General features: G+C 42.3%; 1 protein-coding gene across 1 annotated transcript; it reads right to left on the reverse strand.

The window, feature by feature from the left end:
- Nucleotides 1-4,879: 4,879 nt before the first annotated feature.
- On the reverse strand, nt 4,880-13,203 carry CLRN3 (clarin 3). The gene is made up of 3 exons (XM_074159120.1): nt 12,978-13,203; nt 6,868-7,047; nt 4,880-5,154 (listed from the first exon to the last, which is right to left on the reverse strand). The coding sequence occupies exons 1-3, from the start codon at nt 13,201-13,203 to the stop codon at nt 4,880-4,882; spliced, it is 681 nt and encodes a 226-aa protein (XP_074015221.1).
- Between the last annotated feature and the right edge of the window lie 1,357 nt (nt 13,204-14,560).

Here is a 14,560-nt window from a genome sequence, read left to right on the forward strand (position 1 = left end):
CCTTGCTCCTGGCTTTCTCCGGGGGAGCTGCCCCCCCAGAGAACCGCTTTGCAGGGATAATATGAGGAGGTACCACAATATCCTCGCCAAAAGTTAGCTTTAAAGAGATCCCCATGGAATGCCACCGCAATTCTTACCTAGATCCCTTTTAAAAGATAAATTAGTAGACAGGAGAGCGATGAGATGATCCCTGAAATGTGACTACCAGCTTGTGCCCGCTCTTGAGAAGGGTGAATGAGACTTTTTGAAAGCTAAGTCACAGTTTTTAAGCAAAGGTTTGAATGGGCGAGAGAGGGAAGGGAAGGGAAGGGAAGGGACGGGACTGTTGACCGGCACCTTTCAAACGTGCTGGCAGTATGTCGGCTTTCATGAGAATAAAAGGCTCGTGTGTGTCAGTCTAAAGCTCTCCTGGAGGTTTTCACACCAAAACTCCTTGAGCTGCCTTGCATTTGGGTAGCTGTCCTACTTAACGAGAGGACACTCGGAGAAAAAGCTGCAATCTTGTTCTTTTGGACCCAGTCAATGGGACAAAAGCTGACGTTATGGGGTGGGGGGACACTGCCATACTGTCCCATGGTGATCCCTTTCATCCATCACCCCAACATGCCACAAGGCTGTAAGAGTAATTTTTTTTTTTTTTTTAATTCTCTGATACTCCTATAATAAAAAATCATTACTGTGTCGGCGATACTGTGCTTGATTTAGAACATCGATTGTTAATTCTGGCAGTTCTCCTACCAGCAGAGATTTTTAAATAGCAGGAGCCGGATGACTCTTTAGCAGAATAGCTCCTGGGGGACAGGGATTGGTTTTATTGACTGAGTCTCTTTGCCTGTGGGTAACGGCAAAGCTGTGCTGGCTCTTTTTTCTATAATTGTGAAGTTAACTAGCTTCTGCCGTGCTGTCAAGTAGATGTGCCTACATCAAAAATTATTGCATTTGCCTGCTGTGAGGTTTGCAATATGTCTTATTAAATGTTTTCAGCTGCTGCTAAACATCAAGGTAACTGATAATTTACCAGGCATTGAGGATCTTCTGTGTTTTCAAAGGAAAAGCTGCCTTTTATTCAGCATTTCTGCAGTTGTTGAATTTGGTGTAACTTTCATCCAGTGTGAAACTTTTTGAGCAAACCATAAAGCTGAAACAGATCTTGCATAAATAGGAAGCAGAGCTTCTGAGGTGGGAATGTATTGCCCAATAATGCTGTATATCATTATTTTAAAATCTGTTAGATATTGCTATTGTGATCACTTTAGTAGCAGCATCCAAGCATCTAACTTTAGTCAGAGCAACCAGTATGGATATGTCAGTGTGGATTGGGAAGGAGGGACTGCCTTGGGTTTTTCCTTGGGGAGAAAAAGAAGGAAAAAAGCCATTTTTATGCCCATCAGAGGGGGTGAGGAGCAGAGAGGAGCTGCTGGACAATCCTCCTCTTGTTCCTCTCCAACTGCCCAAATCCTGGCAGGGAGTCATGGTGTTCCCAAGCGTGTTGCAAACGGAGAATGTGGATCAGGCAGAACTAATCCCTCTGCTCTGTCCCTGGGGTGCTGGGGACACCCAGCTGCGGGGCTCTGATCTCCCCTGAGGGGGTGCAGTGGGTGCTAGGGCAGGACCTCAGCTGTTTTCTGTGTTTCCTACCCACTTTCAAACCTGAGGCCCAAGGGAGCTTCTCACACATCCTGCTCCAGTGAGCTCGGAGCTGGGACCTCAGCTGCTGGAGGGGGGAGCATTCACCTTTCGGCTGGTTTCAGCCTGGATCCCTCCCTTGACCTGATCAGACACAGCTCCTGGTGAAAAGCAACGCGCTTCAACTACTGGCAAGTGATGAATGTGTAAAATTACCCCAGGTTTAGATAAGATGGGAGCTTGATTTTTCTTTCAAGAGTGCATCAAGCTGACAGTGCAAGCTTTTTTTCCTTTTTACCTGAGGGCAAACTGCCAGAATTTGTCCTCATTAAGAGGATAAGTGTACTGAACACAGCTCCATTCGTTTCAAAGGCTGTCTGGTAGGCAAGAGCCAGACCAATTCCTTTTTGATATCCTAAAAGCTAAATACAAGGTTGGATTATGTTGCATCCTTTCTTGTTTTTTCTTTCTCTTTTTTTTTCCTTCCTCTGGTGGAAGTGGCTGTAACTCAGATGCACAATCCCTTCTTAGAGTTTTTTCGTTCAGCAAATGGATACCTGAACTCTTTACCTTCCTCTCTGTACATCCCAAGTATTTGCCCGCCAGGGCCAGCCCTGTCCTGGATGGCTCCTGGGGAGTCTGCTCTCTCCTCAGGAGACGGGTAATCCCAGAGCTTCCATAGTTTGTAATTTAACTTGGAGCAGGACCTTCCAAATCCAAGCGGTTACCTTAAAGATTATCTAGTTCCAACTCCCCTGCCAAAGGCCTCCCACTGGACCAGGATGCTCAAAGCAGAAAGTATTGTAGCATAGGGCAGAGGGGATCATTTTGAGCTTGAGAAGGAAAACGTTGTCTTTAATTTGAAATAAAACACTCAGACTAAGACTATCAAGGTAGCCTTGTTAGCCACCTATGACTTTAACTACTATTTAAATTCGATTTTTTTAGTTTTGTAATGATTTTGTTCTGTAGTTCCCACTGACACAGGTGAGCTCCTGCTACCCAGTGACTTTCCAGAGACACGTGTCTCCGCTGCTTCACACCGTACGTGTCAGCAGGCGACCATGAGGTCCCTTGAGACTTCCAGACTGATTTTTAACAGCGCCAGGTGGTTCAAACAGGCACACAAAAGCAGGAATGTGTGTGTGGGGGGGTGTTCTGACTCTTCTGTGGCAATTAGCACTTCAGTGCAATAGAAATGCCCGAGCGATGGTGAGCCACTGCTTTTCAAAGCAGGAGGCCCCTCTCCTCTGGACTTATTCTATTACGACGACTTTATTTCTCTGCGAGCGAGTGCCTGGTATAAGTGTAATCATATCGTGTGATGGATGCTGGCCGGGTACCACAGTGACAGATGCCTGCTGAAACTATGTGAAAATTTTTGCAGCCAAAGCAGAGCTGGCGAGTGCTTGGCTCCCCGCCAGCCCCGCTCCCGGGATCTGACGGTTTAACGGCAATGTTTACAGCGCGGGAAAGCCGTTCTAGGCATGGTTCTCGTCAGCAGCCGCGAGCAGATAACATCTCTTATTTTGTTGACATGTGCCACCCCTCCAGTCTTAGAAACCCTCTTTTAGTTTTATTTTTTTTTTCCCCCTACTCGGCCCTCACCACACTCTTAGTCAAATGCTGAAGCAGGATGGAAATCCCTCTGCTTTGATTCCTTTAAAAGAGCACAGCTGCATAAAGGCGCTTTAATCCTGAACTTTATTTTTTGACATAAAGAGTAAGAAGTTGCCTCTTGTGTCTTCTGGTGCCCTCTTCAGAAATGCTTTCTTTTTTTTTCCCCCTCTACGAGCGTCTCTTATGTCATAGGGCAGCTACCAAGCATGACTCTGAAAATCATATTGTAAAGGAAAACGAGGCAATAAAAAAATTGCTCTCCTGGGTGCAGAGGCAAGGCGCAAGGGAGCAGAAGCTGCTGACCGCCGTTTTGCACAGTGCACTTCTCCCGGGGCATGGGCACTTAAGGATGATTTTGCACGATGGCATCTGTGCCAAGGTCACATCCATCTGTGCTTTCCCCTGGAGGGGGGACAGGAAGGGAGCTTCCCACTTCTGTGCAGCTCTACAGTGGCGTGTCTTCGCGTGTGTATTAAATACTAATTAAACCGGGCAGAGGGGTGGTCCTGACCGTAAATCACCGCTAAGAGAACCTGCTCTGTGGCACTTGTGTGTGGGCAAAGTCTGGCGCAGCAGGTGGGAAAGTGATGGCCACACCTGCTCAAGGTGCAGCTTTGCCCGTTGCTGTCAACAGTAATCAAGGGTCTATAAATAGCCTGGAAGAGCATTTGCTGATATTTCTACAGATTAATAACTGACAGGTACTGGGCTCCTCTGCTGCCTCGTGTTGGCCATGGCCCATCCTCGTGCTGCCCTGTCTCCACCCCAGCCATGGATGGAAGCCTGGACAAGGGTCAGTGCTCCTGCTGTCGGGAGGCTTGATGTGAAGGTGACCGACCGCAAGTGAGTTTTTCCAAGTGCTCACGCTCCTGTTGATGGACAGGAGCCTGCAAACCTGCCCCTGGACACCAGGGCAGTGCCATAGGGACTTGTGGGAGAAGATCCCTAAGCAGAGAAGGGACAGCAGTAAGAAGTGCAGGACAAAACAAAGCACCGGTACCTTAATGACCATTTCTCATTGTCCCCAGCGCTCCTGGTGTTTGCGCTATTTCTGCCCCTTGAGATCCCAAATTACATACACCAACAAAACAATGTCTCTGATCTTCTCATTTGGACCCAAAGGGCGAAGCAGAAACACATTCATAGATGCTGATGTTGGTGCACCCCTGCGGAAAGCCACCTGCGGGGTGACCACCATGGGTCTGTCCCATGGTCCGGAAAATCCAGAAAGTGGGAGGTGGGAACCAGCCCCTCTGCACTGTGTGGGCAAAAGGGCGGCATTCCGTCTTGGAAAAGGTGATGGTATGGAGAGGAGGAACCCTTCTAGGAGTGTGTTTTCACAGTGATCCTTCTGGTGAAGAGCAGAGCCCTAAGGTGCATGAGGTCCATTCCTACAGGATGGTGATGGCATCACGCACTTCAGGCCATATCTACTCGGGAGGTGTTTAGGCAGCACGTTTACCAATGGAAACTTATAAGTATTACATTAAGACCTAAGATAAAGATAAAATCAAATTGCTTTGAAGACAAAATAGGGTATTTTACTAATTGAACTATACACACAGCTTCAATTCGGAAATGATCAGCCATGATTGTCCGTATTAAACAGTCATTTTTCTCTTCAGTGGTATCCTTAAAACAAAATGACATCTTTTGGTGCATTTTCAATGGGTCTTTCCTGTTCCTTCTTCTTAGAATATCTTGCATGGTCATAGAAATATATGATGATGATAGAAGCAATGTTCAGAAAAATGATGAGCAGCATGATCCAATATGAATATCCATAAGTGTGCTTGGATTTGACATGTGTCTGCAGAGCAGAAAAACATCCATGGGCCAATTCTACAGACAGGCCATTTTCTTCTATGTTCACAGGAAAAAGTATCATGGCTATAAGTACGAAGATTCCTAGAAGATTTAAATGCAAATGTTAGAGGTGAAGCTGTAGTACTACTTATGTAGCTACTTGTAAATAGTCTACTTAAATAAGTTGGAATACCTGGACAAAGATTAACGTAATATTTTTCCATTGGTGAAATATGAGGGCATTTAAAGAATTTTCTTGCCATCTAATAGTATCTGATGGATGTTTTGACATTGGCAACTATATCTTCTGCTAAATGTAATGGATTCTCACTGACTATTTTTAGATAAGACCATAAAATGTTTTTCGTTTTGGATTTTTTTTTTTACTGAATTTACTGCTGATGAGTAGAATATATTTACCCCTTTGGTGATTTGACTATTTGATGTGAGCCCAAATTCATCGGGTGTGCAGGATCACAGCTGGATAAACTCCTGGTCTGCATTCAGGGTTGCCCCAGCTTTGTTCAAGAGCTCAGACTTAGAGACCTCATGTTCTTTCCAACCCGAATTATTCAATGACTCTGTGGTGAGCCAAAATGAGATGTCATATTTGATCTCTATCTATTTCCTAAATTCCTTCTGAATATAAGTGGAGTTCGGTTACTTTGACATTTAGCTAAGTAATACTTCTACATCTTCACTTTCATAGTGCTAATGGAGGCATAATCTCTGAACATTAGTGAAAATATTTCTATTCTTTCCCTCTGGGTACACCGTCCTACACATGTTCCCTCTGAAACAGGTTCAGGTTTTTGCAGGAGGACACTGGGCTTTCAGGCCATCTGGTAGCAGAATTAGGAACCTTCAAGATACACATCAAACGATGCATGATTTTTCATAAAAATATGCCCACGGCAAAATAGACTTCCAGGTCATAGCACTTACAGGACTGTAAAAAGTAACCACAATCCTCAGTCAACATGAGGGTTTACTTTCTCACTAATATTTATTTTGGCCATGGTCCTCTCATTTCAGGTCAAAGCTTGTAGGTTCTGGCTGGGTGCTGGGCTCATGAAATGAACAACTTTCTCATGTATGAGACTTATCTGCTTGTGTCAAAAGTTGAATAATTGTCTAACCTAGATTTTTGCTCACTTTTATTGTGTTTCAAGGCATCTACAGTTACCCTAACTGTACAGGTACCCTAGCTGCTACCCGCCATGTCAATGCTGTTGTGGATGTATTCAATTCAACACATTTTTCAGAAATGAAGCTAGAGTCCATCCTATAGATTAGACCTTAGAGGCCTAGTTTGGTATGTAGGTAACTCAGCAACAAATATGCTACAAATACCATAAAATAATGACATAAGATCTTAGAGAGTTTACAAATTGCACTATAGTCACGTCCAGTGCATACTTCACATTTTCCCTCTGTATTTGCCCATTAACTCTGTTCTTCTCATTGTAGCATCATTTCATTGTAGCATGAAATGATGCTACACCTGTTGGGGCTTTTTCATTTCCATTTTTGCTGCCAGTGAATCCAGACTCCTACTGATTACTGGTGCCACTTCAAGTCAATAATACTATTTTACTGTAGTAAAGTTTAAAAGATAGTAAGTAAAGTTTAAAAGATAAAACTTAAAAGATAGTTTTCAGGTATTTCAGCAGACACAGTTAAAAACCAAAACCAGAATACTTTTCCAAGTGTTTCCTTTTCTAGATATAGATTTCTTAATCTTGGAATAGATGAGAATACAGTATTCATTCATATGGTGTGCAAAAATGTGTCAGCACGGGACTCGTTACTCACCGCATAAGGAATTCCAGGTATAGACTCCGATAGGTCCCAGGAACGTCTGGTAGGGATTACTGACGGCATTAGTGCAGGTAAATCCAGAACTCAGAAGGGAAACCAGTAAACTGAGGACCAGAATCACGATAGTTGCTGTGACGGTGCTTTTTGCCTTGGCGTTGTTCAGGATATCTGCAACTGAAATACAGTGGCTCAGCGTTGATGATCAGCATGGTCTGGTGGGTTCAATGACCTTATCACTTACTGACATGGTTGGAATTGAAAGCTAATAATCAGAGATTTGGCTGATCTGTAAGGATCAAGATGTAGAAGGTTTGGACACAGTACCTGAACCCAAATCCAAACTGGGATGAAGGCACATTAGCCTGAAATAAGTGCATGTCCGCTAATCCTGCAGGCACACAAACTTCCCAGGCATTGGGTTGGGTAGTAAACTTCTTTTCCTTAATATTTCTGTAAATCTTTCCTCTTTACAAGGTCAGACAGAAATCTGATGCCTAAATAAGATCAGAAAACTAGGTGTTCCTCTGCTTATCGTTCCTGAGATGTTTCCAGCTTCTACAGATACCCGATTTAAAACTTGGCTCCAATTGTAGATTATTTCCTTTTAATATAGTAGCATTCCCCCACATATGAAATAAATCTGACAAAGGGAACAGCATCTAAAAGTCCAGTGAAGCTGTTAGCCTGAAAGGGTCAGGTGCATTTGTAGGACAAACATAACTGAGCATGGTCACTCGTGGACATTCAGGGCATGGTTGGCCATTGAGGTGGTGGCGTTCATACCCTGAGTAAATCTGTCTCTTGCCACATCCTGCAGGAAAAAATAAATGATGGAGACAGTACTTGCTCTCTTCTTTTAAAAGAAATGAGCAACTCTTGCTTTGTTTTCACCAGGAGGACTGGGCACGTGAGGTGTGGTGCCTCCCAAGGGCCTGTGCTTGGTGTTAATGGCTGGTGGCCCTGGGCTCGGCAAATGGAGAACATGGGCTCCCAGCTGCTGGCTCAGCCCTGTCCTGAGGCTCCTGTCTCCACTCCTGAGATCACACGTCAAGGAATCGTACATCTTAACATCAAGCATCCTGGCACCTCTCCTTTTTGCTTCAGTTTACTGGAGTTGATACTCTTAGATCCTTGCCTGATGTGGTCTCTGTAGGCGCGTGCATGGCTGGCTATAGATACTGGGCACATATAGTCAACCCCTCCAGGACTGTAATCAATTTTATTGGTTTTGCCTAAATCCTTCCAGTCATTTGATATGTTGCTGACAATAAGAGACACAAATGTGAAAGCAATATACTCAAAGTGTAATTGCAGTTATAGCTGCCTGGGAAATAGAGCTGGGAAATATTTTACTCTTAGTCTTTCAATTTAAAGATCGAAAAGGCAACTATAATGTGCCTGTGGCTGCCTTACCCTATAACAAATAAGACAACAATGTTTTCAAGCTCTATTCAAATGGGTGTTGTGGTAGACAGACATCTGCAGGAAAACTTCCTTTCTGTGCTGCTTTTAATACAAAGCCATTACGGCAGAGTATTCAGTTAGTGCATAAATTGGAGAAACTATAGCCATAAAAATACCAACAAGAAATAGTAAAAACCCCATAAGAAGAAAATAAACATTCATAAAAAGAAGAGCTATTGGAAATAAATTAAAAGGAGAGCTTCTCTCTCAATTTATATAATATTCCTGGTAGAAGTTAACTTCTGTTTGAGGAAATGGCAGGTAAGGATGCATTATGGAAATAGATGCAAATTTAAGCAATTCTAAAAAAATAGGAAAGATGGGTATTCAGAAAACATCACTCAATAAATAGAGCTGAGCACACCACGGGCTGGACCATGCCCTCGTGCTGAAGCAGCCTTACTGCTTGGGCATTGCCTAGTTCAGGAAATGAGTTTGGAGCCAAATCAGAGAGGTTTGTGTCATTTCCCTCTGGCAGCCTCGCTTAATTTTGTCACTCAGAACATTGAACATCTCCAGCATCGAGTGGCTACAGCTATTGCACCCTCTGATTGATCTTGTTTGTCTCTGGCAGTGATCCGCAGTTCAGGGGATGTAGTTTTGTCAGATCCTACCTGCTGTAAGCACGCCCACAAGAGCACAAAACTAAAGGTTTTAAGTAAAATGCTGGTTTTGTGGCAGCAGATTTTTTTTCTAAATAAAGTAGTCTGTGCAAACGGAAGGAATCTACAAGCCAATTGAATGGGATTGATAGTAACCCACAGCTGGAGATAACCTCTGCATCGGTGTAAAATAACCTAATTCCAGAACGAAAGCAGAGGGGTTTGCCTTTGTCAGGTCTCTCCTTAATTTTCTGTATCTTCATTTTTTTTTCATCTTTAAGTCTTTTACGGTGGGATAGAATTTCCTGAGCTTTTACTGACCTGAGTGTGAATGACAACATGTAGCTGGGAGGCTGGAGGTTTTTTCTAAGCTTGCTTATCTGGCAGCTTTTACAAGGTCTACTATCACTTATGACGCATAATGAATTGTTCATTTATAAAAAAAGAAATCAACAAAAACCCCAAGTAGAGCTCAGCCTAACTTTCTACTTTTCAGGAGATCCCATCACACACCTGAAAACTGATGATAACTTTATTGAAGTTCCAGCAATTTTCAAGCATTTGTTGTGTATTTTAAAAGTGGGAAAGTTAATCGATTCCTCTCTGCTACAGCAAATTTCAATGACTTCCTCATGTGCTGCTGGCCTTGCTGGTTGCCAGCAGCCAGATAAATCCTGGCTTCACCGGACTCTCTGGGAGTGCCTCTTCCCACACCTTGCTCACAATTTTTATGTTTGACTTGGAAACAGGCAAAGCTGTAAACAAGCTCTTTTACAGACTATTATACTTATAGGTGGTTCCTTTCTAAGGCAAATCATTAAAACAGCTAATGAAGACTCGAAGGACTCAAGCCATTTAATAATTTTACATTCTGCCAGATCATTCTGCTCATCCCTAGAGCCTCTGAAGTAGCCGTATTGATTTATCGCTCTATTAAGGTCGTTCATGGCAGTCTGTTAAAGAGGCAACCCCGACTGGGCAGTTCACGCACTGTACACTTGCAAAAAACATATTCCTTTGTCTATCATTTTTACACTCTGAAATTTCTTTTAATGTTGTGGTTTTCAAAATAATAAGTTATGGTCTTTGTAAAGGCTGTCGAGCATCTACTTTTCTATGGCTATTAATAGAAGCCAACCTGGGTTATGGCTAACAAGCACTCCGCATCCCCAAGCTATCGTCTTTGGTTTACTCTTTCATGATTACCATTCTCCTCGACTCACACCCAAATATGCCAATGCCGTTTGAGAAACGCACTCAGGGTGCGCAGCAGAGACCCCCAGCCAGGCCGTACTTGCTGAGCGACAGATCACGCTGTGATTTAAAAGGATGCTTATAACTCTTCTTACTGGTGCCTGAAGTGTTAGAGTGGAGAGACCACAGCGCTTTGTTTCTCCCTCGCACAGGCAATCCATTTACTTAGGGATATTGTCAAACAAAAGACATCTACCGTCTTAGGAGGACCTGATTATTTGAATTTAAAAATAGTATGTATGCAGATCTGCGAAGTATTTCTTCTATTTCAAGAATGTACAGAATCATACTTAATATAAAAGGTGACAATCATGCCTTGTATAGAGCCTAAGAATTAATTTAAAATCAGTTCCTTTCATCTTGGATATATGCTCAACTGAACTGGTGAGGGAGGTGGGCAAATCCATATTTAGATTATTCATAAAGTATGACTTTCTTTCAGCAGCTGCTGAAGGCAACCAGCAACTCTTGAGGCTCCCTCATTTTGTTCATCCCCAAATGGCTTAAATGTGACAATTGAGATGATATTTTGTAAGCGATAAGCACAAAACCTAAATCTGGTGGAGGGGAAATTGCCACCACCAACGAAACGCATGTAGACCGTGTAAAGAACGGAAATCCTTTGCTGATGCAAGTGTTCTGTGAGTGCTTCTCATTAATTGTAATTAAAATCTATACATGGGTAGTGCCCAGGCCCTGGGATTGGGTTGTGTTAGCTGCTGTGCAGACAAAAGGCAAGACACATGCCCCAAATTCCTGCCAGAGAGCATCCCCTCCATGGGTTGACTCCTGGTTTCACGCGGAGCCCGATTAAAATCAGCAAGTCTGCCCGCACGGCACGAGGTTTGGGGCTTGAGCCAACTGGCACGGGGAGATGCCGTCGCGTATAAGCTATTTTTATAAATGCATATTTACTCTTCTAAAAATTACTTTGATTATTCTGATATGGCTGTCAATGAACTGTCTTGAATGACTCGTGATTTTGTATTTATGATGTCACGTGCTCAATGTATACTCTATGCTTTGCAGGAACGCTGCTGTGTTCAGCTTTTTCGTGCCAATATAATTGTTATAATGTGAAGTGGCTTGCGTGATACAGCTTTGCCACTGGGGTAATTTGGGCGCCTGATTGTACAGATACAATTTCTGTACTAAATACAGGTGGGAAAGAGCTCGGAGATGGGAAACACCGGGAACCAACACCTTAGGTTGGCCATGCTCTGCCTTGGTGGCTTCTCTGAGATGGGACATCTTACTACAGCCTACCAAAAAAAAAAAAAAATTTTAAAGTACATCTCAGGTTTCCAAATTGTTTGACCTACTCCTACTCTTCCAAATTTTAATTAGTTTTCTTTTAAATGGCTTTTTTCACTTTCGCACGTGTATATCAGCGCTACTGCTTTGAACTTGGTGAGACAGAAACGTACATAAAATCAGTGCAAATCCTTGATCCTTGCAACGGCTTTCAGGCTTATCCACCTTTGGGCTTTGTGAATGATTTTCTTCACATCAGTAGAGCTACTTTTCCATAAAGTTAAGTAAATCTTTGCTGAACAGTATGAAAACAGTATTGAGTCTGTGGTTCACACTTGGTATGCATAATTTCTTGTTTCTGTTTTTGCTTTTTCTCATGTTTTGCTTCTTATACCAGGATTTTTCATGCTTGTCTTAACTTTCTCCAAGGTTGCTCTAGGTAAAACCCCTTCTGCTGTTCCCCTTATTTTTAAACTTTGTTTTATTCTCATCTAGCATCCCTCTTCCTTAGTCTCTCATTTTTTCTGTCCTTAATTATTTAACTATTTTTATTCTTTTTTCTCCTGTAATAATTTTGCCATTGAGGGTAAATGCCAAGGACTGCAGATGCACAAAAAGTAAGATCTATTGTATATAACTGTTTCATATCAACACACAGTACAGTTTAATTTGAATCTACTGGATGTTTGCTGAAATGTTATTCTAATAACCTTGTTTCAGAGTTTTTTTGGAAAGTCATGATGACAAGGAGTCACCTGTAAACTGTGCGTTGGGTGGGGGAAGAAAGGCCTTATAAAAGATGACAAACTATGTTGTAATCTGTATTACGCAGTCTAGCATAAAAAAAAAAAAAAAGACATGAGCAAGCATAAGGTTTGAAAATACTAATCAAATGGTTAAGTTTGGTAATAGCACTTAAAAATGGAATGGTGTGCTTTTAAAGGAAGAAATAAAAGGAATACTGTCACTAAAGTGTAGGTCCAGCACAGGTATAAACACTCTATATATCTAAATTACTGATTTACGTGTTTGGTTCTTCTCCCTTCAGCAGCCTCATAAAACCTTCTTCTATAAAAATGATGTTAATTTGATAGTAGGTGACAAAATATTTTAAATCAAACAATTAATTTAACACAATGAAATTTAAAAAAAAAATCCTGGAATATGAATTAGCTTTGTAATCCTTTAACAAAATGGTAACTGAATGTTGCTTCTCTGTTCCTCGCTGAAAGCTTCTGAAAATTAAAACCAATTTTACATAAAGATCCTATTCTGTATTTTTCCCTTGTTCCAAGGCATAGGATAAGATCACAGGTAAAGAGAAGTTGCTTTTGGCAAGAATGCTGCAGCATTTCTGTGCTTTTGGGAGGGTTTTATTTTACACCACTTAAATCCCCAGACTGATTTACACATATTTTTCTTCTCACTTATTATTGTCCCAGGCGAATACAAGAACGAGCCGCGGCTCCTGCGTCCATCACCTGCGTGAGCAAGAAGACGCCACCCGCTCCCAGGGGCGACACCACTCACCTTGGAAATTCTTTCCTAGAACCAGAAGTCCCGTGTTGAACTGTTCGCAGGTGCCACTGAAAAGTCCGTAGGTGAGGCTCACCCTCATGGTGGAGTTGGTCCCAGAAAAGTCAACCTCACTACTTATCCAGTGCTGGGTGGCCAGAACGACGCAAATCATCACGAAAGAGCAAACACAGGTCAAAAAAGCGGATGCAAACATGCCTGTTTTTTTTCTGGACGGCATTTTGTCCCACAGAGATATTCCACCACTTCAGGGTAATTTTCTTCTCTTTGGTCCCGCTTAGCATGAGGTTGTTTCCTCCTCCTCGCTCCCTGCGACCTGCTCTCTCTGCGAGCACAAAGTTACCCCGGTAAACTTTAAGCAAATGGCGGTGGTAATAAACATGTAAAATAATTGAACTTTGGTCGGGAGAAGAGGTGTTGCCGTAGCTACGACCAAACCAGCCTGGCACAGGCCGGGAGGAATCATCGGTGGGTGATTTATGATTGCCTTGTCGACCCAGAGCTCTTCAGATCACGGCTCTGGAGACACCTCCTACGGCCTGACGCCTGCGGGGCCGGGGCTCCCCACTCACTTTACCGCTGTCTAACAGAGTTTTCACTCCTTGACAAAATTTCCTGGCCTGTTCTTGCTTTTTCACTTGAAAGGCTGATAACCAGGCCGGAAAGAATTTTTTGCTAAATCTGTATCTAGTTTGTTACAGTAAAGATTAATAAAATGTTCCTTTTCTATTCAAATTCCCACTTTGCTCTTTGTGAAAAGATTGGGTTGATCTTGGCTTTTGGGAGAGTAAGGAGGTTCTACCTAATCTCAATAGATTATTTGCTAAGGAAGAGCTGTAATTCTTAATTAAATTCCATATATTTTCATGCAGTGGCTAAATATATGTCAGGATAAAGTAGAAGATATTCCATTAGCTTTTATTTCTATCAATTATAATGCCATTTTCCCATGTTATACTGAACCCATGCTTCTGGATCATCCAGAGGTTTTTTTTTAATTAACCTTTAGAAAGCAGGCTGTTTTAAAAGTGCTGCTAAATAAACCTGTTGAGCTATCATCCCGGAGCTTATTTGTCCTCTAAAGGCATTGAGAGATTAAAGTTTTATGAATTTGAAATGGCACAGAATTTCTTGGGGGGAGAAAATACCAGTAAGGCAGTGACACTGTGCTGTAATTGTTCTAGTGTTACGATTTCTTGATTCAAAACTTTAAAGCAGTGATCGCATTTGGAATCAATTTATTTTATTTCTAACGTACAACTGATCTTCTACATGAGATGGTCTTACGCATTTTTTTCCAAATTCTATAGGACTTAAATGACGCTTCTGATGATGTTGCTTTTAAGAATTTATGCATTTTATTCACAACTAATTTATATGCTTCATATATGTATGTAACATCATGGTAATCAGCCAGTATACAATTTAAGCACTGAAGAGCAAAGGGAAGCTTTCCAGCCCTTCTAAAGAAAGAAGAATCAAGAGACCTGCCTCTCAGTTTCTCTCCAGTGCTTCAGTTAAATTTTAACCAGAGCAGTACGGGTAAACTTCATCGGACTCATCCATCCCTACAGGTT

This window comes from Numenius arquata, chromosome 15 (assembly GCF_964106895.1).
Source record: "Numenius arquata chromosome 15, bNumArq3.hap1.1, whole genome shotgun sequence".
Taxonomy (NCBI): domain Eukaryota; kingdom Metazoa; phylum Chordata; class Aves; order Charadriiformes; family Scolopacidae; genus Numenius; species Numenius arquata.